This window comes from Astatotilapia calliptera, chromosome 14 (genome assembly GCF_900246225.1).
Source record: "Astatotilapia calliptera chromosome 14, fAstCal1.2, whole genome shotgun sequence".
Lineage (NCBI taxonomy): Eukaryota > Metazoa > Chordata > Actinopteri > Cichliformes > Cichlidae > Astatotilapia > Astatotilapia calliptera.
In genome coordinates, this window is record NC_039315.1 from 21,773,669 (window position 1) to 21,801,382 (window position 27,714).

At 39.3% G+C, this 27,714-nt stretch overlaps 1 protein-coding gene across 2 annotated transcripts in view; it reads right to left on the reverse strand.

The window, feature by feature from the left end:
- Positions 1-6,470: 6,470 nt before the first annotated feature.
- The window catches only part of grm5b (glutamate receptor, metabotropic 5b), a 92,702-nt gene continuing 71,458 nt past the window's right edge, over positions 6,471-27,714 (reverse strand). For both annotated transcript variants that reach the window (XM_026191512.1, XM_026191513.1), the window contains exons 9-18: positions 26,849-26,973; positions 26,588-26,756; positions 26,162-26,288; positions 23,235-23,352; positions 22,950-23,136; positions 22,617-22,775; positions 21,807-21,932; positions 20,914-21,096; positions 20,175-20,341; positions 6,471-14,576 (exon numbers count right to left, since the gene is read on the reverse strand). In XM_026191512.1, the coding sequence (XP_026047297.1) occupies positions 13,487-14,576; positions 20,175-20,341; positions 20,914-21,096; positions 21,807-21,932; positions 22,617-22,775; positions 22,950-23,136; positions 23,235-23,352; positions 26,162-26,288; positions 26,588-26,756; positions 26,849-26,973 (2,451 nt within the window). In that variant the 3' untranslated portion in view covers positions 6,471-13,486. The remainder of the gene's footprint in view (positions 14,577-20,174; positions 20,342-20,913; positions 21,097-21,806; positions 21,933-22,616; positions 22,776-22,949; positions 23,137-23,234; positions 23,353-26,161; positions 26,289-26,587; positions 26,757-26,848; positions 26,974-27,714) is intronic.

A 27,714-nucleotide genomic window follows, 5' to 3' on the forward strand; every position in this document is an offset into this window, starting at 1 on the left:
AAAAGTGCCTGCCATTAAAAATGCAGATTGGGTACATTTTATAGGATTGTCAAGTCTGCTCAACGCATTTACATTTTATGGCTGCACATACTCGCAGTAAAGTTGGTAAGGTTTAAAAACATCTAATGACAGTTTGATCTCTGAGGTGATCCTAATAAAAAATGCATTGCTCCAGAAAGTCACCCTTTTTTGGTTAATTTATGTCATAAAATCATGTTTATCTTTTATTTTTGCCTTAATTTGAGTCGTTTTTTTTTTAGTTCTTGTTTGCCTGTTGTGTGTTTCAAACAGTCCCTCAGGGGGGTTTTCACTTGTCTCCAGAGAGGTCAGAGAGTCAGCTCGCCTATTTATATGTTTGTGTGTGGGTGTCACTGTACACTGATAGGCCTGTAGTTAAAGGGGTTAAAATAGCTTATTTTAGCTAGCAGGCACTTAAGGGAAGTGCTGGAGGCTTTGATCACCATAGTAACCGTGACATAAACTGATTCATCTCCTTGACAGACCATAATAAGCACTCATCTGAAGAAAGGACTGAAGAGGTATTAGTCATGCACTCTCATTAGTGCCATTGCACTGTGTTTGTGTGTGAGTGTGTTTGTGCGTGTTACTGAGGGCTCATGTGTACGCTATCACATTTATGGGCCCATGTGCGATGGTGCATACCAGTGTGTTTGTGTGCATGTGCGCCTATGCAATAACGCAAATGGAGGAGCAGGAAGAAGAGAGACGGAGGGATGATGTTTCGAATGTTAACAGCCTGATCCCACTGAGCTGCCTCTGAGAGTGACTCATTGAAAGTCGTGTTTCAATCTTGATATTGTTCTCGCTTCCCCTGGCAGGAAATTAAAACTCAAGTGACTTAGAATTCTGCTTTATTGGCACCCACAAATTTGTTCTCTGCTCGCTTGGTTTCCTCGCTCCCTCGATCATGTTTTTTCTTCTTTTGCCATGCCTTCACGGTCTCTGTATGTTGCTCTCACGCTCTCGTCCCCTGGCTGCTGCTCTACATGCTTCGTGCTTGTGTGTGTTCATTTAAAAAAAAAAATTCCAGTGTATTTCCTGATTTTCTTTTTGACTACAGAATATCATAAAAAATAGAGTTAATAAACAATAATTTAGTTTATTTGAAATCTGCCTCACATGCAAGTGTGTGTGTATTAACAGGTATGCAGTATGCGTGAGCCTATGCATGCGTCGAGCTGAACCTTTCATCACATTCCCTGCACCGTTTCTCACAGACCTACTTTTTTTTTAAATTTACTGTAAAAGTTGATACTAAATTTATGCAAATATACACTCTGAAATGTAATGTTTGCTCCAGTTCTCAGTTGAGAATGGTTAAGTCATTTCTGAAGCTGTTAAGTACCTTGACATCTAAATAGAGTTTCCCTAATTTATATATTAACATGTTGTTTGAACGCTATTAGGCTACTAATGTTGCTTGTGTTACCGCTGTTTTAGTTCCACTTGATGGGAGCTTGATGATAATTTGATCAGCTAAGAGGGTTTTACTATTTATATTGTGTCTAATAGCGTCTAGCAGAAGCTTAGAGCTGCTTTTGTGCGTTGATACAGAGTCACAAAAAGGATGCAAGAAAAGCATTTCATTAACTTGGAGGTGTGGGTGGAGCCTCTCCCATCACTGAGTGGGATTAGCTTTTTAGGCCTGGTGGTGTTAATGTTAAGTTCTTTGCATTTAGATTGCAAGTCCTGTGGAGTGGCTTGACAATCAGTTACCACACCTACACACAAAAGCAGGTTACCACCTTCCTAGTGCATATGTCCATGCCCACACATGCATATGCTTAGCAAATGTCTGTATGTACAAGCACACACAGGAACACGCTATCATGACACCCTGCCCATATAGATTTCATGTGGGGACCACATGAAATCATGAAGCTGAAACCACAAAATGTCACTACTTCTTCTGCTTTTGGCTTATTGCTTTTAGGGGTTCCAACAGCAGATCATCTGCCTCTATCTCACACTATCACTAGCGTCCTCCTCAGTCACGCCACCCATCTGCATGTCCTCCTACACCACATCCATGAAGCTTCTTAGAGATGTTCCGCTTTTCCTCCTGCCTGTCTGTCTGTTTGTCAGCAGTCTAGTGTTGACAGTTTTTTGTGACAGTATCTGAGTTTGACTGTCACTGTTAACTCTCAAGATCAAAGTTGGCCTTGAAAATTTTTTCAAGAGCTGTACAACATGGTTTTTATTTTTCAATATGACATCAAAATAAAGTTTCACAAAATCACACACGGCATGAATGGATCTTAAAATCTCAAGTTTTTTTTACAACTTAAGAAGCCAAAGCTTTCAGCTAATTCTGCTCCAATCATATGGGTAAAAACTCAGTTGTATATAGTATTTGTATTTGTATTCTATTTTTATCTTATTGTATATTTATTTTATTTTATTCTACTGTATATAGTATTTTATTTTATTCTATTCTGTACAGTTGTGTACTGTATTTATTCTTATTGTATTCTAATTTTTGCCTCATAACTTTTGCACTGTCCACTTCCTGCTGTGACAAAACAAATTTCCCACGTGTGGGACTAATAAAGGTTATCTTATCTTATCTTATCTTATCTTAAGATAATAAAATACACAGTTTTGGTATATAACGCTTCAAGGTCATAGGTCAAAGGTCATGGTCGCATGAATTATGGAAAAGCTTTAGTTTGTTTTCATTGGGGACATAAACACTTTCTTTGTTTCTTTGAGTTTTTAAAACATGATTTTTTTTTCAATAAAATATTATGCGGCACTCAAAGATTAATACACTACACTAGATTTCCACATTACAAAGGTTTACTTCAGTTTCAGTGTAGCTTTGTTTCTTGTTTCTAATGTTATCCTTGTCTCTCCAAATCAAATATACTAAGAACACTGATTACAGTCAATTTAGGTTTTGCTGCTTTACTAAAATTTATTTATTTATTTTGCTTTTAATGTCATGCCCAAACTAATGCACTTACTGTACTCCAAGTTTCCATCCATTCGCTTCCGCTTTCCTTTTCAGGGTCACGGGGGGCGCTGGAGCCTATCCCAGCTGTCATAGGGCGATAGGCGGGGTACACCCTGGACAGGTCGCCAGTCTGTCGCAGGGCCAACACACAGGGACAGACAACCATTCGCACTCACATTCACACCTAGTGGCAATTTTAGATTATCCAATTCACCTATCCCCACAAGCTGCATGTCTTTGGACGGTGGGAGGAAGCCAGAGTACCCGGAGAGAACCCACGCAAACACGGGGAGAACATGCAAACTCCACACAGAAAGACCCCGGCCTGATGGTGGAATTGAACTCAGGACCTTCTTGCTGTGCGGCAACAGTGCTAACCACCGTGCCACCGTGCTGCCCTACTCCAAGTTTATTAACACTATATTATTAATAATGGTGTCGTGTAGTGGTTTACACATTCCCCTAACTCGTGAAAGATCCCCTGGTCGAGACCTGGAGGAGACACAAATCCCATCGGGAACCCCCACAGCCATCCACTGTGGAGACTCCCTGTGAATAGGAGAGCAGCTAAAATATAGTAATATAGAAAATAATACAGGCTCTCATGGGCATGACAGCATCCTGTTTTTGCATCTGTATGTCTACTATAATTTCAAATTTCATTTTTTATTACTTATTCTTTTATTTACTTATTACTTGTAATTATTGTAAACACATATAAGAGCATCTCAAGCAGCTTATAGAAGGAAATGTTCATGATAGTTTTTTAAAAGCATCTTTGACTGAGCGGAGCACACAAATGTGTTTGCTGTCATACTACGCACATGCCTCAGCCTAAACTGCCTCCATTGTAAAACAAGCCATAATCTATTTTTTTGGGCATTTTCATTTGCCCATTTTTTTGTATTTTGGCCGTTGTATTTGTATTATTATTATTGCTTTTTCATCCCATCCATTTACACAAATAGCAAGCCATTTGCAGCAATTTGGAAATTTCATTTTGGAGACAGACAATTTCCACGCTAAGAGGCCAAGAGAGAAGGAAAGAAAAGGAGAGTGAAGAAGAGTGACAGAAGGAAATACAGAGGACAAAACTGGGCAGATCTGGAGGAGATTTTGAGAAAGAATGAAAGATGGCAGGGTAATTTCATTGCCTTGACCTGCATGCCTTCGGTTAAATGAATAAAATGTTTTTGGAGGCTGATTCATAGCTGCACTGTGTCACTTAGCCATCCTGGCTGCTATGTGACACTGAAGGATATGGAAGGGGAAGCAAATATCACAGAAGCTGTCAAGGTGCTGTCTAGCAGGTTCCACTGTTTGGGTTCAAAATGAATGCCAGTCTCACAAACTGTTCAGGCACATTAATGCAGACTGGTAAAAACTCTGGTTGTCCAACTCAGATGTGCACTATAACAAATAATTTCTCTACTTAAGCTAAGACGGATCCTTACTTCTTCTGTTTTATTGTTATGATATTTATTATTTACCTAATACTTTGACTGCAGTGCAATGAGCAGACAGAATGATAGTCATTTTACAAGTTGGGATGCAATGATCCAATACCGGTGCTCTATTTTCCCCAGATTTAAAAACTACAACCTCACCGAGAGGAACTCATTAGGGACGTTTATGTAAGACTGCATTAGACTTGGGACTGCTGCTGCCTAAAAACTAAGTTGGCAGCCAAGCGTGAGTAAATAATCAGTGACTAAACAACAAAACAAAGACCTTTATTTAATGTTTGTTGACTATGTCACGACTGATATTTGATGTGCTTAACAAAGTCAGAATACCTACTGATATTGCATCATTCTGCTTTTAATCATAATAATATTAATATGTTTCTATTTGTCATAGATTTGCTCCATAATAGTTGCTGGATGCTGAGATTCAGTTTTAGTGCACCTTTCATATTAAAGAAGATTAAACCTGAGGTTATTGCTGTCCTTTTATCCATTTGATCAGATCATTCATTTATTTCATTCATTACTTTTTATTTCATTACTTTGCACATTCACAACAAATCCTGTAAAATCGATGAAACTGCTGTGAGTATTGTAAGTCTATAAACGATATGATTAAACATCCATTTGTGTCCACGTCAACACCTACGGCCAATTTAGAATCTTAAATTAGCCCAGCATGCATGTCTTTGGACTGCGGGAGGAAGCCAAAGCACCTGGAAACAACATGCACACTCATAACATACAGGCACCATGCCGGTGCAAACCTTCTAGACACAAAAAACTATTTGTTGGTATATTACTTTATATTCAAAAACAGGCCTGCTGACTTTTCACTATTTATCTTGCAGTGACCCCTTTAATTAAAAGTAATTATTTCACTTAATGCACAACTATTTTTTTTCATATTATATGTACAAACTGTAAATCCAAAATAATATATGTAAAAAAATGTCAAGATACAAGGAAGTCAGTCATATTTTTTAATAACAATTTCAATATTGATTCAAAGGTACTTTGTAGTACACTTACACAATGATTATCAATGGCATAAAAAGAAAGACTTTTTTTGTCATTTTTTCCCCCCCACACAAACCACACAACCCTTCTCCTCTTGGACTCCACAGCACTGCTGCATGGTGGTCACATTTTCTGAAAGGTACCAAAATACATGTGTTATAGCCCAGTGAAAAAACCAAACAAACCATATGTGACCCATATGTGCAAGTTAAATACTGCTCTGTGCATTTTTTCCATGTTGAACTGGCTACTCAGGCTGTCTCTTGGTGCCCAGCTGGTGGGCGTTTGACTACAGTGAGTCAAACTGGTGACTTTTAAAAATCGACCAGTTAATGCCAAAGTACTGTGGCAGCACAGTGTTTCTGCCGAGAGGAGATATGCACAACAAAAACGTGAATTTGTACGTTCCATCATCACCCGACGCAGTTACAAAAGTAAAGAGATATTTTTCTGGTATGTCGATGTGCAGCGAGTTTACAGCTGCCTTGTGTTGACCTAACTGCTAGAGCTCACGTTGCTTCCCGGAAGCACAGGCTTCAATGCTTGTGATTGTTCGGTGATCCCTTTAATGCATCTGCACTTCCTGCCTGTCAACTCATCTTTGTTCATCAGCTTTTCCCACTTATGGCACCAAGGAGAAAAAAAAAGTAAGCAGAGCAAAACGGCAGTGAAAAATTGGAGGCATAGGACGATGCATGCGCTCTTAAAACACAGATCACCTATAATGTGAACATATTTCTGAGGAGGTGTGTCCAGATTTGTGCCAAATTTAAGCGGTTTTGAAATGGAACTTACTGGCTAATGATTCGATCATACAATGTTAACTGTGCTTTTTATTGCTCAAAAACAACAACAAAATTCATCCACACTGGATGTCAATTTGAAGCCTCTCTCCCCCTGGCTATTCTTAAAAAAAAAAAGAAAAAGACCTCCCTTATTGTTTGTTTGTTTTTTGCTATACCCTTTAACGAAAAATCTTTTGTTTTATTTAAAAAAACAAAAAAAAAAAACAAGAAACAACTGATTAACACTCCCACTCTCCTTGTTCTTTTTTTCCTATTCCCCAGTGGTGAAAGATCAGCCCAGAGAAAGGCCTTCATGAGAGTAATCGTGAGCCCGATTGGAAGAAGACATAAAGATGAATTAATTGGGAGATGAGAAAAACTCCGCTTTGGCTAAATCTGTTCCAGGTCTTCTGGGATCCTTTAAAAAGCCTATGAACAAAGCTCCAGTGTCAGCAACAAACAAGTGTGGAATCCAGTCCCACAGACCTTTGTGTTTGTTGCGTCTGAGGCTGGGCTAAAACTAATTGAGTAATAAAATCTGCCGTAAGCAGACACGAACAAACTCCTCACATCACTTCTCGCTAACCCACAACAAAGCCACTGAGAAACAAACTGTATTTTCCAAACAGCCTGAACCACATATTCTTATATTTGACACTTTACACAACTGAATGAAAATAATAATAATGATAGTCAACCATCCAAAGATAAAACCATCTTTCATTACATACATAGCATTGAATTACATTCTAGAGTTCTTAACATCACGAGTTAAATGAAAACAAAACAGCAAAAATAAAGTCACACTTAAAAGTTTTCCACTAACAATCGAATCCACATGGGAGGATAAACACTGCCATTTTCCATTAGGAAATGATCAGTTTGATCCACTGTTATCATATCAAGATATTGGCACAGGTACACAGCTTATGAAAACTTTTCTTGCTGTTTTTTTCCAATAACAGATTTAACTGTGGTTCAGTCAGATTTTTCTCAGTGTTTGTCCACCCATTCAAAAAAATACAATGAGAAAAAGTTGGCACTGAGTGGAGAAGCTCGAATGAATAGTGCTGTGAGGAACCTGGGGTTACATTGCAACTGAAGCTGAACTTTTCCTTCATATATTGTTAATAAATAAGAAAACTCATTTACATCCATCATAAATCTTAATTTTAGTAGCTATGTTTTTGTCTTGAGTACCTAAAAACCTCTCAGTATATATAGAAAAAATATATTTGGTTCTACATACTCAGTACAGATAAATCGGCTCCTTCTGTTTAATTAGATTTATAATAACCCATCATCTTTCTTTATCAAAATGAAGCTTAAAGTAGACTGCTCCAATGAGCTTGGCTGAATAACGATTTTGATAAATCTGGGATGTAAAGAGACTGGATGATGATGAACACAGGCCCTTCATCTATATGCAGATGAGCTTCCTTTGTCAATAAATGAAATGTATTTTTCTTGCTCAGAATATCAGACTCAGTGTTCCAGAAAAACACAAAATGTTTATACTGGCTTACAAGCTTGTAAAAAGTCACTACAACAGATCAGTCAGCAATCAGACACCAACGCCTCAACTATCTCAAGTGAGCAGTAAAAATGTAAACGTCACTTCTGTAGGCAACATTCATCCTATTTATGTCACGAACGCTCTAGTGTCACACACTCTACTGCAAATAGAACCTCATCAGAATTTGAAGCAGGGGCATTAACAAGGATTTTACTTGTGTTTTCATGTCCACTGCGGTGATCCAAGCTTAGATTGACACAAATGAGGAATATAAAAAACACAATAATTACAGAGGAAGTCACCGTCACATGGTGTGCTGTTCAGAGCTTGGTTTAATTCTCTGGGTGTAAAGAAGTATATTTCATAAATTCCGCAGCCTCCTGCTCTGTATGTGAAACGTTAATGCTCTAAAAACAACACTGACCTGGTTAAAAATGTATTTCACTTCCTTACAAATCTTTAAGCCACATAAATAAATACTCAAACTTCTCTTTCATTTCTTATCAGTATAATATTACAACCTAACCTCTTAGTATGAATTATTCCTCTATACTCGGAACAACATTACCACACTGACTACCTAAATACCAAAATATCAAAATGCACATCCTCCAGTAAAAAAAAACAAAAAAAGACAAACAAACAAAAGCAACATGAGACCAGCAGCTTCAGACAAACATACAAAAATACAGTCACTGATTTTTAAGACATCTAATTTACCACCTTCAGCGCTTCGGTTTTCAGTAAGCCGATTGCAGCAAAAGTAGTTTCATGAAACGCTTCCAAAAAGCCAACATTCAGGATGCTGATATTCATCTTGTAATGTTTTGTACAGCACAGTTTAGAGTCTAAATGCTGTTATTTTATCCTGAAAATGCAATCTAGCTTTCAACTCAGTTGGTCGATCATTCAGTCATATTGAGGAATGTTTCTTTTTTGCAACACTACTGCAGGCCTGAGAATTATCTTGAAATAATCAGTATCAATTTCTATCTCTGACTTCCAATAAGAAAGCTAAAATAAAGAGCAGATAGAACTACTTATAACTATATAACTGCTTGTGAGAAAAAGAGAAGAGGGCTTCGTTGCTCTCTGCCTCGAAAGATTTCACCAACACTTTTAAGAGTTAAATTATTTATAACATCCACTAAACTGCACTCAGACTGGTGGTCATCACGATACAATATAAGTACTATAGTGACAAAGCAAACCTCTCTGGACATGCCCTGTCAGAGTACACAACCAAAAGTCTGTGTGGTGTTTACATAGTAAACATTACTCATTTTTTTCCCCCTGTTACCAAATTAAATAAAATTGCTAGCAAGGCAGTGAGAGAGGCTGCTCCGCCACACAGCACTCCCAGTCAAACTCATCCCTAATGGAGAAATAATGCTTTTTCTCATGCCTCCCTCTGCAAGAGTCAGTGGTGAGGGTCAGCTTAAATGCACCACTCCTGGACCTCAGAGTGAAAACCTTATTCTGTTCAGTAGCAATTCAGTAGAGTAGCAAACGTTTAAAATTGAGGCTTTCCTCACATTATGATCAACAGAGGAAAATAAGCATCGCAGGAGATTATTATATATATTTATATCTGGCTCTAAATCAGCATATATGGGTTGAGAAGCAACAGGAATCGTCCTGATAACAGGTCGACTGATTTTATATTTTCATCCAAAAGGTATGAAAAATGACTGTGTGTCATTTTGATCGGCAGCTGACCGCATCTGGATTAAAAGATATTTTTAAGCGCAGGGATTATCAGTCCAATTCTATAAAGTGCATTTATCAGACTTAGTCGACACATTTTGCGGGGACATCAACAGGAAATCAAGATTTTGCTGAACATGGTCATCACCATTATCAAGAGAACAATCATTAACGGAGTTCATGCTAGATTATTGTGAGCCATCATGTTTGGGATTCAGGAGGCAGGATCGGGTCTGGTTAGAGTTCCCCAATTTCACCTGGAAAAAAAATCCCATGATGCTAACTTTTCCTACTGTGTAATAATTACAACATACTCTTAAAACCTACGTCTGTAGATTTAAGGTGATGTCACAGAACTTAAAGAGAATAAGATAGCAACTGATGCAAGCACTGATCCTGTCTTTTCTGCAGGGGTAGCTCTTATGCCTTTTTCAAGGGGGGTGGATAACACGCAGTTGAAGTGCTGAAGCAAGCTCCGTGTTACTCTATCGCCGCATTATACGGCATATTAATGGGCTCCTCCCAAATAATAGCTCAACAATAGGGCAGGTTAATTTTTAACAACAGGTCAGGACACAGATTATTAAAATTAAATGAGTAGTTGTAGCAGTAGTGATGCAGCAGTTTCAGAAGAAGAGGGGCGAATTTTGTCTGACGTTATATTCAGAAGATCTTAGATGATTTATTCTTTCTCATATACAAAAACCTCTGAGCAATAATCTGAGATTGTTGTTGTGTGCATGTGTGTATTTTTCCATTTGGGAACCAAAGAAAAAAATATTTTCTTGTTTTGACTTGGATGCATACCACTAAGGAGACACGACATCAGGTTTATGACTTAATAAACCTGTTCACCCCACACAAAAAGCAGCAAAAAAGTACAACAAATGATGGCACCAACAGTTAATGTCCTTACCGATTTAAATCTGCAGCCATGTCTTAAACAAACTGTACTCTAAACTGAGTAAGTAACACTGCAAAAATAGGAAATTATCCCCCATTTGTTGATTATTTGAAATCAACAAATGTCCTAATTTCATTCAATATAGATTACAAAATGCAAAGAAAATTTTCAACTAATCTCTCCACCCTCCTCCTGGTTCAATTGTCCTCCACAGAGTAAAGAATGATGAAAAAGAACCAGAAAACAGTGTTTTGATTTGATTTAACATGTGCACCTTGTGTACAGATGGATAATATTGCTTTTACACTGGAAAATGTGGAGTATTTATATAGAAAATATCCAAAACAATATAAATAGTTTTACATTTAAATCTTTTTTTAAGAAACCACGTATTTACCCACAACTGAGTAAGCTAGACCCTTCCTAACCCCTTTGGCACAATAGTCATATTAATATTATTATATTGTATGTATACAAGACATCTGAATAGGAATGGTCACTCACACATTCAGAGTAGTAACACAGTTTCTGTAGTCGTAACACATATTGGTACTGTATGTTATAAGATAGCTCAAAAAGATCTTTTTTCTTTTTCTTTTTTAACATTTGCTGATATGTAAATAAACGTACTTTCATCTGAAACAAAACAGAACTGTCATTGCATGCCCTTAGTATTTACAGAGTCATTTTGTCTGAGTTTGTTCTTGCTGGCTACTGTAGAGCACAAATTCGTAAGTAAACTCAAAAAGGAGGAACCAGACTGTGGACTATCATGATGGACAACAATGCAGCACTGATTTTTGGTGTGTTGTGTTTATCAACGGTCCAATTAGTAATCGCTTTAATGGTATGTGCACACTGTATACACGCCACATGAAGATAAAATGTATTTAAAAAACTGCTCGTGTTGTGTATGAAAACCTCCTGGTTTTAATTTTTTTTTGTATTTGTGTTTTTTGCTTTGCTTTGCAACAACTGATTTTCTCGGTTGAAGGAGCTGAAACAAAGCCAAGGCCTTGTTTCTCAAAAGCATCTTAGTAAATATATTCAGTGGCACATTTTTCCTCCAGGTACAGGCGTTGGCACATATATAAGAACACTCTATTTAAAGGCATACCCAAAATCTTAAAAAGCCAAATCTAATCTCCTACAAATATATGAACTACCGTTGCCAAACACTTTGAGTTCACTCACATTTTCCTCAGTCTAGGATATATGGCATGAAGCCAGACTCTAAAGACTAAACCGATGGACTTAAATTCTTACTGAAGTGAGAATACTGACGGCATGAAGCTACAGGCGGTAAAGAAACAACTAGCCTTATTGTCTTGGTCTTAATTCAATAATTAAAATGTCAAATCTCAAAAACACATTGCTATTTCGTAGGGGATCATTTGCATCTTGCTTCTATTTAACCATGACTTCCTGAAGTATTGTCATCACCACACGGTTGCCAGGCAACTAACAGAGACTTCCTACATTTACCTGACAGATAAAGCATGAGAGTGGTATCGATTGCCTGCTCTTGTAACCGCAGCCAATTTTCCACAATAAGGAAGTATTCCTTTAAGTCAATACTACTTGAGGTCTGGGTAATTTTCAAGTCTGTGTTTTCCTGGATCTGCATCACTGACATTTTTATTTGGCTATACTGGATGTCAGTCATCATCAACAGTCAACCAGTATGGTCTTGTGAGACTAACAGTAATGTGGCAGCAGTGTATTAAGTAAACCTAACATTTAAAAAAATCTACCTAATGCTCAATTTTTGTGAACATCTTTGGTTGTTCTGCCACCTTTGTTTAAAAAATAAAATAAAAATCATAGCACCTGAGCAACAGATGGACCTCATAGTGGCTGAGGAGGACGCTCCCCAGCTTGAATCTATCAATTTGCACCCACTGACATTATAGATTGCCGTGATTTCAATTAAACGCATTCAGAGCACTGTCTGTGATGAAACAGGACGACTGTGTCTTGCTGACATATTGTATAGAGAAAATGTCATGACTGGGATCCAGCTAAGCCTCGCAAAATGCAGTGTTAAATGTCACACATCAACATTCAGCTTTGAGATCAGACGTCTGCCAATGATCCACCTGAATCTCATTTAATGACTAAGATGTTTATGGTAAAACAAGGCCTGGTCTTTTCAGTCCCTCTGTCGTCCTCTTTCTCAAGTCACACACAGAAAGCTACAAAAGGTTTGGTCCCAACAGCTTCAGGAGTCATGTAGAAAACATACATTCAAACTTCTGAAGAAAACTCATTGGAAGAGTAGAAAATACTGAAATGATCGCAGGATAAAAGAAAGCCGTGAGACAGAAAGGGACCAGGGACATAAATAGCTTAGATTGGGAAGCTGAATAAATGAAAAGGTGGTTCTTAACATAGTGCCTGTATATGTTAACACTGTTGATGCAATGCACTTTGTCAGAAGCGTGTTGGATTTAATAATCAAAGAAAAATCTGTAACCTCATACATATTTACAGTGTTTCCCTTACATTGTATTTGTATCAGTGTGCCCACAGTTGTGTTTGTCAATGTGCACCTGTGTAAATGTGCCTACGAGCCAATGTATGTGCCCTTGATAGCCTCTGACGATTCTTATAGGCTGAAGGAGTCTTTATTCATCAATACTGTTTGCTGTCATGTTGCCATCACATCTGATTAACTAAGATACAGTAAAAATACACTCACATTACCCCGCACACACGCACAGACACACACACACACACACACATCCACAGTCTCTAATTAGTTGATAGCCAAGTTACCTTAAGGCCACTACCCTAACTTCAATGATGAGTAGCCTCAGACCCTCACAAATGATCCCTGGCCTTACTGGTGCCAAAACACTTCAAAGTTATAGTGGCCAATTTTGCAGTTTTCCATCCACATTCGTGAGAAACGGCAAGAAAATACAACATGGGCAAGTTTCTTAGACTCGCAACTCACTGCAAACATGTAAACACAAACACAGTTTGGTGTCTTCACCAAACTTGTCCTACATTTGTCGGGCAAATGGATTTGTCTACCCATTATCTCTTCTGTTTACAAGCTGTGTTGTTTTTGAGTGCTTTTCTTCATTTCTGTGATTCATCTCTGCCTCACAGTGAGGATGAACTCTGGCTGTAGTTTCTGAGTGTCAGTCTGGTGTATCTGGGCGAAGGGGGTGAGGGGGGAGGGTGGGACGGGACTGGAGGGAGACAAAGACCTGTCTCAGAGACAGGTGAGCCACTGCTGGAAGCCAGAGAGTCACGGAAGGGTGACGGAGGAGTCAAAGCCATTAGCTCCTCCTCCAACTCTGCCCTCCTCAGAGGGGAGTCGGTGAGGCAGGTGAGCCGACCCCCTCGCATGGGGGAGCGGGACGGGGAGGCCTGGGAGGCCTGGGAGTGAGGGGGTGGCAGGGGGTAAGGTGAATGAGGCATAGAGTGAATGGGACAGCCACCCCGGCCTCCAAAGCTTGATTCAACAGGAGGAAGCGGCTGGACATCAGCGTAGGTGGTGAGGGTCGGGGGCATCTGGAGTTCACGGGGTAACAGATAGGGGTCGGCGGGATGAGGAGATGGAGGTGTGTGTTTCTGCATGTGTGAGTGTGATGGGGAGGACGAGAGCATCATACTGTTGAGCTCCGTTATGTTGGCAGTGAAGCGGTTAACCACACAGCTGATCTGATCCATCAGTGAACTCTGGGGCTCCCCTGGGCGATCGTCCACAATAACCAATCTACCGTCACTCCCTGTAACAATAGAGCCGCTGCTGGGAGGACCGCAACTGCTGCCGCTGCCGGCGCTGCAGATGCTGCTCGGATACTTTGGAATACTGCCCATCTGAGGCTCCTCTCCCGAACTCGCTCCTATTCTCTGGCTGACTGTGCTGATCGGTGAAGGCGTCTGTGGCCGGTATGTGATCGAGTAGCGCTCCTCTGCTTCTGAGAGCTCATACAGGGTCTTGTCGGTGACATTGTCAGGATGAGTGGGGAGAGAGGCCATGGACGGGAGTGAGGGCAGAGGGACATGTGGTGGCAGGTCAGCCCCACTGCAGTAATGTTCCTCAGGGGTTTTGGAGAAAGGCTTAATAACAGCAGTCTGATTGTTCTCTTTCTTCTTGATGTGGAATGACAGACGCTGCCACAGGTGGTTCCCACGTGAACTGCTGCGCTCTGTCTGTGCCCACGACACTGATTTACCATTGGAGCTACAGAAAAGGATGAAAAAGAGACAAGAGAGTGATGGGGAAAGATTTCATTTATTTTGTGCATGCACCAAGTTTGACAGAAGGCTGTCTAAAGGATTACAAACATTTCTCTTACTTCTTTGAACTGAAGACACATTTTTCTGGCATTAATAATAAGTATTGTTTTAATATTCTACTCAGAGGATTTGCTTGTGGTTCTGTTATTACTGTATGGCACACAACACTGTATATCATTCCAAACCCAAGATAGTACTGCTAAATAAATTTTTACATTTGTTTATCCTACAGTTCGACTCATTATGCTGCTCATTAATATTTTAAGTCTTTCTTGTTAACAGTCGTGTGAAAAAGAAAGGTAGAGATCTTGTATGAAACTAAGTACACCCTTACTGCTTCCACAGGAACTAAGATGATAAGTAGCAGCGAGGTGTTGCTAATCAAATCCACTTGATTAACTGATCATTAACCATTGTGAACAATTCTTTTAAAACAGAAGTCTTGGCAGCACATTGCCAAGGAGGAAAATATCATCAACAATGCTCTTAGTTGTACATTTGTTGGTGCCCTTCAATCTGGGATGGTAAAGAGACCATTCTCAAACAATTTAAAGTCCTCCACAGTGAAGAAGAACTAACAGACATTCAAAACAATTGTCAGTCTTCCCAGGAATAAATGCCCTGGCGAGGTGAATATGTGCCAAAACCCAAGAGCTACATCTCAGACTCTAACATTTAACATGTTAATTGAGGCCTTTAAAGTTAATCACACCGCAAGTAGAAACAGACTGAACAAGTATAGCTTGTTTGGAAGGGTTTGCCAAGAGAAAGCCCCTTCTCTAAAAACAACATAGAAGCACAACTTTACAAACTTGCATCTGAACAAATCACAAGACGATCTGAGAAAACTCATATAGAAATTTGTGAAAGAAAGTGATTGAATCATACAGTGCATTTAGTACTTCACAGGACTGTTTCTTTATCACATGTCTGTGTTGATTAGTACTGTTAGTTAATACTATATATAAAAACGTATCCAAATGGAGCCTTTACTCGGACAAAGAAACCAGTTTGACTTTATAAGCGTAGTAATTTAAAGCTTATAAAATCAGTAGCTTGTTCTTCAGTGTTCTGTCAGGTTCTTTCATCCTGCTTTTATTTCTTCCTCCAGCTTACTTTTCTCCCCGCTTCACATCAGTCACAGCGCTTCCACCCTCTTACCACCACCTCCATCCCTTTGTCAGGTTAATTAGTGTGATTAATCTAAAGTTGAACTCCTGATTAAAAGTCACACCGCCATGGCTGGGAGTGAAACGAACTGAAATCACTCTGGAGACACACAAACCCACACACAGGCTGTGATGCTTACACTCACACACACACACACACACACACACACACACACACACACACACACACACACACACACACACACACACACGCACACAAACCATACGCCATGCATGTTGATTGAGCAAACCTGACAAAGCCAAGAAAGAGTTGATTATCTTATCTTAAATTTGATCCTATTAGAAATAGGGGTTTTGGAAGGCTTCTTGAGGGGCTACGGTTCTACCAGAGCCATTACAAGAAGAGAGAAACCACTTTAAGAATCATAAACAGAAGTTACTAAAACAATATAGAAGTATGAGCCATCCATGCCACCAAAAGGACAAATATTTGCTTTGAAACTAGTGGAGCATCATCAGTGGTGATGTTGCACTGAAGCAAGTAAGGTTTGCAGCTCCACTGGAATTTGCAAATCAATTATGATCAATACCTACACCCTTACAGGTTTGTTCACACACTTACTCACACATTTGTCTAAAAGTGTGATCATCTATCATTAACCCTTTACTTTGCACTCACTGAAATATTAGGAAATCTAAATTCAAAAACCCTACAATGTTTTTTTAATTACTTTTGCATGTCATTTGTGTGATTATGGCGCAGATCAAGTTGTTACATATGAATTCTGATCTGTTACAGTTTTTTACAGATGCTAGGACACATTTCCCAATACTTAGGTCACTTTTGCAAAACACTTCACACAATCCTCCTAACTGACCGTCAGCTTGGCAAAGCAGTTCATTTCACATTCAAAATGCACTACAACTACCAAAACACTTCATTCAGGTCTCAAATAAACTCATTCTTCCAGAACACTAGCAAAGGTTGACAGCCGACAAACACACTTTGTCACCCACAAAACAATGACCTAAAAAACACTAACAACATGTAGCATTACACAGTGTTTTCTTGTGTAAAACAAGGACACATCTCTGTTTATAATTTCAATATATGTTACTGGAATGAATCAGACATCATGCAGAATTCGTTACAGTTTTTTCTGAATGCTTAAACCCTAACTGTGATTCCTGTAGCACAATCTCTAAAACTATTCAGACTTATAGCAAAACCACTCACTGAGTTTGCAAAACTAAAAGCACAAAAACTGCTTTGCACTCAGTTTGCAATTTTGTAACACACACTTTGCAAAACTGTAGGCACAATTCACTGCACAACACTCAATTACCAAATTTCCAACACACTCCTAGCAAAAGTATACACATGTATGGCTATCATTAACACTAATTTGCCAACTGTCTGGCACACTTTCACATGTGAAAACTTTTTTAGATAATTAGTTCACTTTGCAATCAGCCTAAGCACTATAATACAGGTAAGCTGTGTGTGCGGAGTACAATGGAGGGAGCAGAAAGAGTGAGAAGTAGAGGAGGCCGAGGAAGAGGACGTGGAGGTGAAGAAGTAGGATGAAGAGGACGACAAGGACAAGGAGGAGCAAGAGGAAGACGAGGAAGGGGGAGAGGAAGATGAGGAGGGGGGAGAGGAAGGGTAGGAAGAGTAAGAAATAGAATTGCTGATGACATCAGAGCTACAATAGTGGACCATGTAATCAACCGTGGAATGACCCTGAGGGTAGCTGGCCAACGGGTCCAGCCTAACTCGAGCCGCTACACTGTAGCAAGTATCATAAGGACTTGAAATGAGAATCGGTTAGTACAGTCACTTTGCACAAAGATTTGTAGCACTGCCATATGCCAATGAGAAACACACCAATACCATTGATGTAAAAATACTGAAATTGTTACTTTACAGAATTGCTAGATGACCAGATGCTGGGGGCAGAGGAAGCATGTTCACTGCAGACCAAGTAACCCATATAGTCATTATGGCGATTGCAAATTATCCTATACTTGGAAATAAACACTTGTGTTTGTTTTGATGTGTTTCAAGTACACCAGTACTTGAAGTTTGGATCCCTCTATGCTTATGGATCTATGACAGAAGTATGAGCTCAAACTGACATAGCCTACCTTGTGCACAGAGAAAGCAAAAGCCAGATGTGTTTTGTATTCATACCATCAGTGTGCAGTTGGCGCATTGTGTGCTTAGTAGATGATGGCTTGTGTGTACTGTTTGATACGGAAACACCATTTTTACGAAGGTGTGAAGAGTTAATCCAGCTGTGTTTGCTTTTGCAAGAGAACTACAATGTTTTGATGATTGGGTGACAGGTTTTCTTATTTGTGTGAAGAGTTTTGCAAAATTAGCCAATAGTTACAAAAAATGTGCTTAAGCAATCAGAAAAAACTGTAAACTGCATTTTTAGATTTAAAATATGTTTCAATAAAATATTGCTGTCTTTTCAAGTTTTGCATTGTGTTATTGTTTTGGCCATAAGTTTAACAGTTTTGAAAACAGTATGTAAGCACATGCAAAATGTCCTGTCCGTACAAAGATTTTTGGCAGTTGTTGTGTCTGAGTGAGAAAATAATTCATGAAATTTGAGAGATGTAGTCATTGGATGCATTTTGTGCCAAAACAATGATAACTGGTCCTCAGTTTAGCCCACATAGACTTCTGTTGTGCTCACTGTGTGAGGAGTTTTGCAAACGTGACCTAAGTATTGAGAAATGTGTCCTAGTGTCTGTAAAAAACTGTAAAGGCTGGACAGAAGTTACGAAAGATAAGAAATTTCACAGAATTAAGGTAATTTAGATTTTATTTAAATCTAAATTACAGATTGAGAGCAAACATCAACTTTTATCTGAAACTGACTTTTTTGTTTTTATGAAGGAATCAGCTTGTTGATGAGAGCTGGGTCTCACACTACTACCCACAGAGGTAACAGCAGTTTATATTGGAATAGTCCATTGTGTCCAAGCCTCCAAAGAAAGGGCACAAGATAAAGACCACATCCTAGAATGTACTCATCTTCTTTTTGTTGGATAATCACCTTGAATTTGACTACAGTCACTTTCACCACACATATTACTACTGTGATATCTGTGGGCATCTGAGGAAGAACATTTGGCACATAACACCACAAGCCATCATGCACCTGCTCTCAGTGCAATGAACAAGGCAGGAATAGTTTGACCACACAACACACTTGCTGCTTGCCACTGCCAGATTTGGCTCCCTGTGATGTAAGGGAGCCAATTTTTAAAATGAGACGAGCAAAATTCAAATCACATTTGTTTCTTACTTTTAATGTTTGGTTTCCAAACTTTAAACCTTTCACTGAAGATTTCAGGTTTATCACTATTTATCAGAACCCACTGAAAAGATTCCAGGTAGAACATTTATAAAAGTTTCCACCAGAAAACAAAACTGATTCATGTATGGGGACAAGTCGATGAACCCTGTTAAGGTCTGTTTACTCCCTTAATTTCTGAGAATGTCCTGAAGGTAAATCCAGTATTTTTCCACAGTTCAGACATCAGTCAAACATGTCTTTTCTGTTTCCTCGGGTTTGCTGGACTCATGTCTGTATGTGTCTGTTCAGTTTACACAATGACAGCACCTCAAAGGCAACAGTTTCCAGCCCTGCACTGAAGAGACAGACAGCCCTCTGCCAATTATCACCGCCCACAGAGGATGACAGGACCATAAGAGAAAAGGGGAAGAGCAAAGTAAAGCGAATGAAGAAGGAAACACTTGTGACATTTCATATAAGAGTGTGATTGAAATCTTGCTTGCCAAGCGGGGTGTGCTGGAGGAACCTGCTGACAAACAAAAATATTCCTTGTCTATTTTTTCTCCCCTTTTCATTTCGGGCAAGTGGCTTTGCGTCACTCCCTTTGTGTCTTTTGATCGGTTCCTTGTCACTGTAGATGACTTGTGGATGGCCTTAAGCAGGGTGTGAAAGCTATTATGTCTCTTTGATCAAACTACTCCTTTACCCTTTTCTTTTCTTCTTTTCTTATCACTTCCCCTCTTCATCTCTCTTTCTCTCTCTATGCATCTTCTTCTCCATTTATAATTCTCTTTTTAGTATTTTCCTTAACCCTTCTTCAGTTCATTCCAATCTCTTCCTTTGCTGCATCTCCATTAGGCAATTGTCTGCAGTTCATGTCAGGGTCAGAAGAACAGTCAGGCAGACTCGATGGAGTTCAGAGAATCAATCTCTTAGAGAGCTTAAACACACCGACACACACGTACATGCACACACCATAAATAGTCTCAGAGTGCGCTATTGGAGAAATAGTGCCTTGGAATATAACGGAAGAGCAACCCGGCATTAACCTGGTCAACAAGCCTCTTGGGTACACACAATCCACACACGCAGAAATACCTGAGTGTCTCTCCAGTGGAGCCTCTCCGTTTCCACAGGTTAACCAGACTGGAGGAGCGGCTGGCAGCTGAGGATGATTTGCCATCGCCCACATGCATGCGCACCACCGTGCTAGTGGTGAAGGCACTACGCACATTACGCTCTGGTTTAGCCAGAATGATGTACACCTGATGGAAACGGTTAGATATGAACAGTGACTACTTGTTGTCATTTACTGCAAAGATTAACGGCACTATGCAAATTTCTGGAGAGACTTTGATTGCGTTGGCTACACAAATTGGTCTTTTAATCTTTTTTTTTAGAATAATAATCAAGCCTCTCATGACTCACCTTAATATTCTAAACATATTATAAAAAGAAAATTCTCAAAAGAAGCTTCTGCTAAGTATTTTTGATTGACTGAATTTCTTGTTTAGGCTTTTTTTTTTTTTTTTTTACTGTAGTGACACTGTACGAGAAAATCTAGATCCTGATATTACAAGTGCTGAAACATCTGTGATTAAAATATCAAAAGAGATGTTCTCTTGAATCTTAGCATTTATCTATTCAAATATTTGACTCAAATTCTCACAACTGGTGGGGAACTACAGTGAGCTCTGTTGCAATGGTCATTTGAAGCTTAATGTAGTTTATGCACAGATTTAGATAACAACTATAGTCGGATTCAGGTAATATTCATAAAAACAACAGACAAGCAATCAGAATGAAATAAAAAGCAATTTAAGCAAAGCAACCTTACCTTGGGTACAAACATGCAGCACAGAGCCACAGTGGCACTCAGGCTGACACTGAAGCACATGGTGATAATTTTGTAGTTAGAGCCAAAGTAGATGGGTACAAATGCCAGCCAGATAATACAGGTGGTGTACATTGTAAAGGCAATGTACTTAGCCTCATTGAAATTAGCTGGGACGTTGCGGGTCTTGGAGGGAAAAAGAAAGAGAAGCATAAGTAAACATTCCTTCATTTCCCTTCACAATTGCTGTTGTGCATTTCGCTGTGATCAAGAAAAATAAAGCAAATGTAGACATTCTTTACAGTATATACAGCGATACACACTCTTAACCCCTTACAGTTGTCATTTTATTGCTGGCCACACCGATCTGTGCGAGTGAATTAGGTGAGGCATTTGGCCTGCAAAGTTAAAGTGGTTTACTCAGCTGCTGTGTTTAAAACTCGGTTAATTTATTTGTTTGAAGTGCAGTGCATTTATCTTCTGTCTCTTTTTACAATTCTGCTCTCATACTCCGCAGAAAATGGATGGCCGCTGGTCATGGATAATCACAACATTGACTTTATAATTTGATTGGGGTAACATAATTTCATTTACTGCCGGCAAAAATTTTTAGAGAGGCAAAACCACAGTGGCTTAATCATTTTTTTTCACATTATGTCTGTGTAAACCTCCTCATATGTAGAGACACTCATACAGAGTATCTCTACGGATAACAACACACTGAACTTTTATTGCATGTCAACAGCGTTTAGAGTTCTCTAACTGGCAGCTTTGCCAGTTGTAACAACATGTTTCAGTCGTGTTCGATACTGTGTTATAGAAATAATGCAAAATTGTCACAGGTATTTTTGATATCGAAGTGGTAATGGGAAAAAGTGACAAACACTATCTCGTACCTTGAAGGCATAAAAGGTGCAGCTAAGGATAAGCAGGCCGTTGTATCCCAGCGGGGTAACCACGCCGAGGTTCGTGGTGTTGCAAATGAGGTTGACCTGGCGGATGCTGGGATAGTCGTGGATGACCTGCAGACACCAGAGGAAATGTGACATGCGTGTTATCCAAAGTGTGACAACACTGTTGCTGTCACGTCTTTAATACAAATAAGAATTGACCGTAGTAAGTCAATGGCGGCATGTAAAATTACAGTTATGGAAGTAATTTCACTGACATTTCATGATTATGCTGCCCACTTCTGATGTACAATATTTATTGGTTTATTGAAAATGAATTCAGGCATTTCAGCAGATAAGAACCAAATTTGATGGTAATCAACTTTACAAATTATATGTGCTGTCAGAAAATTTTAAATTGAACAACTACAGACTTACAAGTAGATGTCTCAATATCCAGCTAGGCTACATCCATTTAGGGGTATACACTAACATTTTAAGCTTTGGTCTTGTTTGAATTCTTACTGCCTTTTATCTGCCAATCAAATCAATTATTTATAATCAGTGAAATTTCTGTTGACAATCAAATGTGAAAAACATGTGAAACCGGTGAAGTAGTTTAACACATTTAACAGAACTCAAAATACAAAAATCCAATAAGACACTCTCCTAATTTCTAATAGGGCAAATCTGCAATCTGTTATATTTCAAACTTAACATCCTCTGGTTATTGTTTATTTTGTTTTATTTTATTAATCTTCTGATTTGTCTCCTACTTCTGATGATATTTTTTCTATTAAAACACACAGAGCCTACCTCCGGGGGCTCCATGAGGAAGAGAGCCACAATGATGCCCAGCTGTAGCAGTATGAGGAGGAAGGCAATGATAAGCTGAGCACAGGCAGACATGAAGCGAGGTTTCTTTGTGCAGATCTTCTTCTTGCTTCCTGCCAGGATCCGAGCAATGCGGTTTGTCTGGGGTCAGATTCCAAACATCATCAGGACATATAGTACATACTGAATATGCTGCAATCTGCGTTCTCCGTTCCTACAGAGCACTCACTGTTATTATGCAGGCATATCAATGAAAAACACATTAACTGCACACTTTTCACAACTTGTGGACCCACCATTTCACTCAGGCCTTACCTTGGTGACAAGTGCAGAGTAGCTCATGGCAGGTGACAGGCCTATTCCCAGTCGCTGGAGGTAGCAATGGATGACGTGGGGTTTGGCTATGAGGGTAAAGGTACACAGGTATCCCAAACAGATACCTGCCAGTATTATGTAACACAGTTCCCTACTGGAAGATTTCACGACTGGAGTGTCCCGGAATCTGAATATCCACATTCATAAAGACACACAAGCAAGAATTTAAATAAACAGGAAGGAAAACAATTTCAAAAATCCAATGAAATAAAAGGGATATGTTACCTAATAAAGACTGCAGTGACAAAAAATGTAGCCATTAGACCGAGGCAGGCAAATACCACAGCAGCAATGGGTTCAGGGTCTCCCCATCGAAGGTATTCCACTGGTATTGGGTCACAGCCTGGGGACGTGGGGGACATCAGTTTGTTAATGTATTTTTTCAGAAAAGATCATTCACTGATCATCAGTTTATTTGACATGTGACACACAGGAATATATATGGATAATAAGATTTAGGTAACAATAGCAAACTATTGTTCAGCCTTTACTTTATGCTCATTCTCACACTTTCTTTTTCTTATATCCAGTTTTAACCATTCTGAATAAAATTGGTCTTCGGTTGCTTTCTAAAGGTCCAACAGCTTGCACAGGTCGTGGTTAGAGTTGTACATGTTAGACCTCCAGGCAAGAAACGCTTGCGAGTTATCCGTTGTGCCGAGCTTTGCCTGCAAAGTATGCAACTTTTGTATACAGGTGTGGGTCTGATTTAGTATAAAAAGCATGAGAAGCAAACAGGGAGGAAGGAAGGGGGTTGTTGGTGTAGGTGCCCAAATGAGATGATGACTGTTTAATTACAGTATGAAATCTCTCCACTATTGAACTATGGGACCTTTATTTATCACAAATTACAGTTTTATTTTTTTCCCTTGCACCTCCTTCACTGCTATTTGGAATACTACTTCTAATAATACTTTACAAATACGTCTTTGTACTTCACTTTCCTCTTCTTATCCATCCTCCTGGTCTTTCTTCCTCCTTCCCTGTCATTCACCATTTCTTGTCTGTCTCCTGTTGCTCACCATTTCTTTGTAATAATCCATCCATCACTCTGCCCGCTTCTATTTCCCCGAATATCTTCCTTATCTCTCCTCATCCTCATACCTCCCACCTACTCCTGTAATTCTCTACCTCCATCTCTGTCTTCCTCATAGGCAAGGAGATAAAGTGTCATTAATTAAAGGGACAGTTCTAATTACGAGCCGTCTTAATGCTTGCTGAATTATTGGTCAGTCTAGACATACTTTAGAGGGAAGAAATGCAAATAGTCTCTTTCTAATTCTCTTTCTGCCCCCTGTATATTTTATTTTTTAACCTTTTTTTCTTCCATTTTCTCTGCATGCAAACAGAGAAAAAGATCATTAAAGAAATAACTTAAGAAATCCATAAACTTTGTATTTAACATGGTTAACAAAGTTTATTAAATCAGTAATGAGGTTAGGTCTAAGGGCGTAAACAAAAGCATAAATGGGAGCCAAAGGGCCAGTAAACAAACAGAGAAGCAAAGTCAGGCAGGACTTTCAGACTGAAATGACTGAAAAGCCCAAAGTGAAATATTAATGGAATGAAAACAAATTAAAATCTTTCTGAAATACAATTAAAAATAATTTAATGTATCCGTATCTGTTTCTTTGTCATCTTAAGAATATTTGTGATGTTATGTTTATGCTGTTAAATCTATACCTATACAGCTGTTCCACATAATAAACAAACTCAAAAACAATAACTACAGTACCTGTCTTTTCCAGTCATACAAGCTCAAGACCACCCACTAATGACAACGTGAGGTGGGTGGAAATTTAGCTCCAATTAATCTAGATGCTGGGTGGGAAATCCCAGATCAGTGTTTCTCCTCGTGGGCTTTCTCAGAGCAGTCAGAAAGCATTTGCATAGTCAGCAATTTGATAATTAGTTAGTTCATGGAACCTGCAGGAAATGCTGCAACGCTTGAGTGTAAACCAAACTGGTGCACGAAAGGAAGAGTGACCATTTGAAGTGAGCAGTCACAATAAAGTTTTTCAAACAATCTCAGACTCAGACTGTGGAACTTTACCAATCAGCGAAGAGGCTCAAATCCCATAGCTAATCCTCCCTTTTTCTCCTTCTTTCACTCTCCCTTGCTGCTGCTCATGATGGAGCCTCTATTCATCTCTATCCCACTTTCACCATGACTTTATTTTTTAAGTCTTTTTCCTCTTCCAGTCTTTTCTTGTTTTTGTTCCACTGCTGTCTGAAAAACTATTCCATATCCTTTCAATGGTTTTCACTCCCACTTTGCTTCTGTCCTTGTCAGCTGAGACCTTGCTTTACCTTTTCCCTCTGCTCCTTTACCTTTTCCCCCCTCCCCTTTATATCTTATATATTTTTTTCCCTCAGATTTCTTTTGGCCTCAAGGAGAAAGATCAAAATGTCTGCTGGTGGAACAGGGCAAGCAGTTTGTTTACACCTCATTATTACTGTTCCATATAGCCCCGCAGGGGGACACGCAGCACTTATTGTTGATGAAACGAGACACATGCATGTAGTCACACACTCTGAGCCCACAGTCACGAACACTAACGAACACACGGATAACCCCAATTAAGCCTCCGTTCCTTTATCTTCTTTCTCCAGTGTCAGCTTTCTGCTGATCATTTTCGCACTGATTCACTCCCTGTTTCAGTTTTTAAAGATTCTTCTGTCTCAGACAGAGAAGCTCCCTCTGAATTTTCAGCAGGTCTCAATTCATGTTTTAATCATTGAGCTTGGTGAGGAGCTAGCGTGCAGTATAATGAGAAGCTGAAAGAACAACAAGGCAATATGCAACCTCTTCAAACGCAATGGAGAGGAAAAAATTTTTCATTGCAACTGAAGTGTATTTGCATGGCAAGCCGCTCTCGTTGCAGAATAATTAAAACACGAGTGACCATGTTGGTAACAAATTAACGATATGAGAGAGAGGGAGTGGCTGGGAGGAAACGGGAGTGGAGAAGAAGAAACTAGGAGGAGGGAAGAGGAGGGTATGGTAAATGGATGCCTCTCACTTTCTCTCTCTAGGGTAACTTGTGCAGGATTTCCTGTGCAATGCTAATATGTAATACACACTGACAGGCTGTATTAAGAAAAAAAAAATCCATCATGTGAATATTCTTTATATCTTTTATGATACCGACCTGTGAGGTCATTATTAGGCCAGGAGCCCAGCTCACAGGCTTGGCAGGTGTACTCATCAAACACAAATTCATTTTCTTTGCAGGGGGTGCACGTCCAGCAGCAACTCACTTCACCTTTACGGATCACCTGAAGGAGACAGAATACGCACTCACGCCATAAGCAGAGTTCAAACGAAGCCACTGTATTAATGTGAAGCTTTACTTTCAGTCATGTCACATAAATGATCTGTAGGAGGAGCAAAGAGGTCTGGTATAAAAGTAGAATACAGGCTGAGGTGAAAGAGGTGTAGGCTGGTAACGTAACATGATACAAATCAGTTTGTGATGATAATGAAAATTCCTCAAACACTCATCATACTAATAATTTTATTATTCAGTTATTTTAATCTAATTCCGGGTCTACTGTGTGAAAATTACTCATCTTACCTTAATCTGCCCTTTGTCACAGGGGTCACTGCAGACTGACTTGATCACGCTCTCTTTGCTGGGCCAGATTTCATCATCATCTATTTTTAAGCCTCTGTTGTCCCAACTGCCGACGTTTATGTAGTCATAGTAGTCCTTCCCCATCTTTTTGAAGTTCATTATTTCATACCTGTAAACAAAAGGTGCACATTGAACAACAGTGGGAGGTTGTTTGCACTCCATAGAGATCTATGACGTCTCTGCACAGTTTAAAGCACCTACCTGCCGGGTGAGTCTCCGTTTTCATCAAATAAGATTCCTTCCCCTGACACACCGGTGAAGTTGGTTTTCATCAAAAAGTCCAGAAGTCTAGCCCCATCAATGGGTCGCATGGCATCGCACAGGCCCTTAAAACACATAGATGGTCATGTTGCACCCAGAAAAACAGTTATGACCATCAACTTTAACAACATAAATTTCCATAATTTTATGGAAGTAAATTGTGTACAACTGGCCTTTCAATTAATTATTATTCTCAAAACATGTTCACTGTACTTTGGAAGCAACACAATGTAAAGATAAAATTTAACCAATCAGCTGTTGAGGTGAGTCGGCTCGCCACATTCTAGAAAAAGTGAGGCCAGCGTGGCAGTATGGTTTCCTATGCAGTGCCTATTCTATGCAAGCCAAACAGTGCAACATTTTCACAATCATCTCATAAAGTTTAGTTAAAATTAAGCCCATGTTGACATTTTTGCATTAATGAATTTTAAGTCATCCCCACAAAGTATGTAGAGGTGAAGCAGCACCGGCGTTTGGTGCCAAAAATACAGAATCGTGCTGCTCTATACTTAAAATTTAGCATTTTGTTTTCTGAATTTCTAAGTGAATATGAAGTTTGACATATACTATCACTGTTTGGCATCATTTTAATTTACATTTTCCTGAATAAATGCAAAGTGTTGTCCAAAGTCTATTATATTTCCATGTAAACCTCTTTTTAAAAAAAAGTTCTTGGGTAGTGATGTAGCTCGCAAATTTGAGCTGCTGTGCCAAATTCTGAAATACTACTGCAGGAGCCTTGGTTCAAGTGTCTCCCTCCCTTCTCTCCTGTCCACTTAGTGTCCTGTCAAAACTAAAGCCTAAAA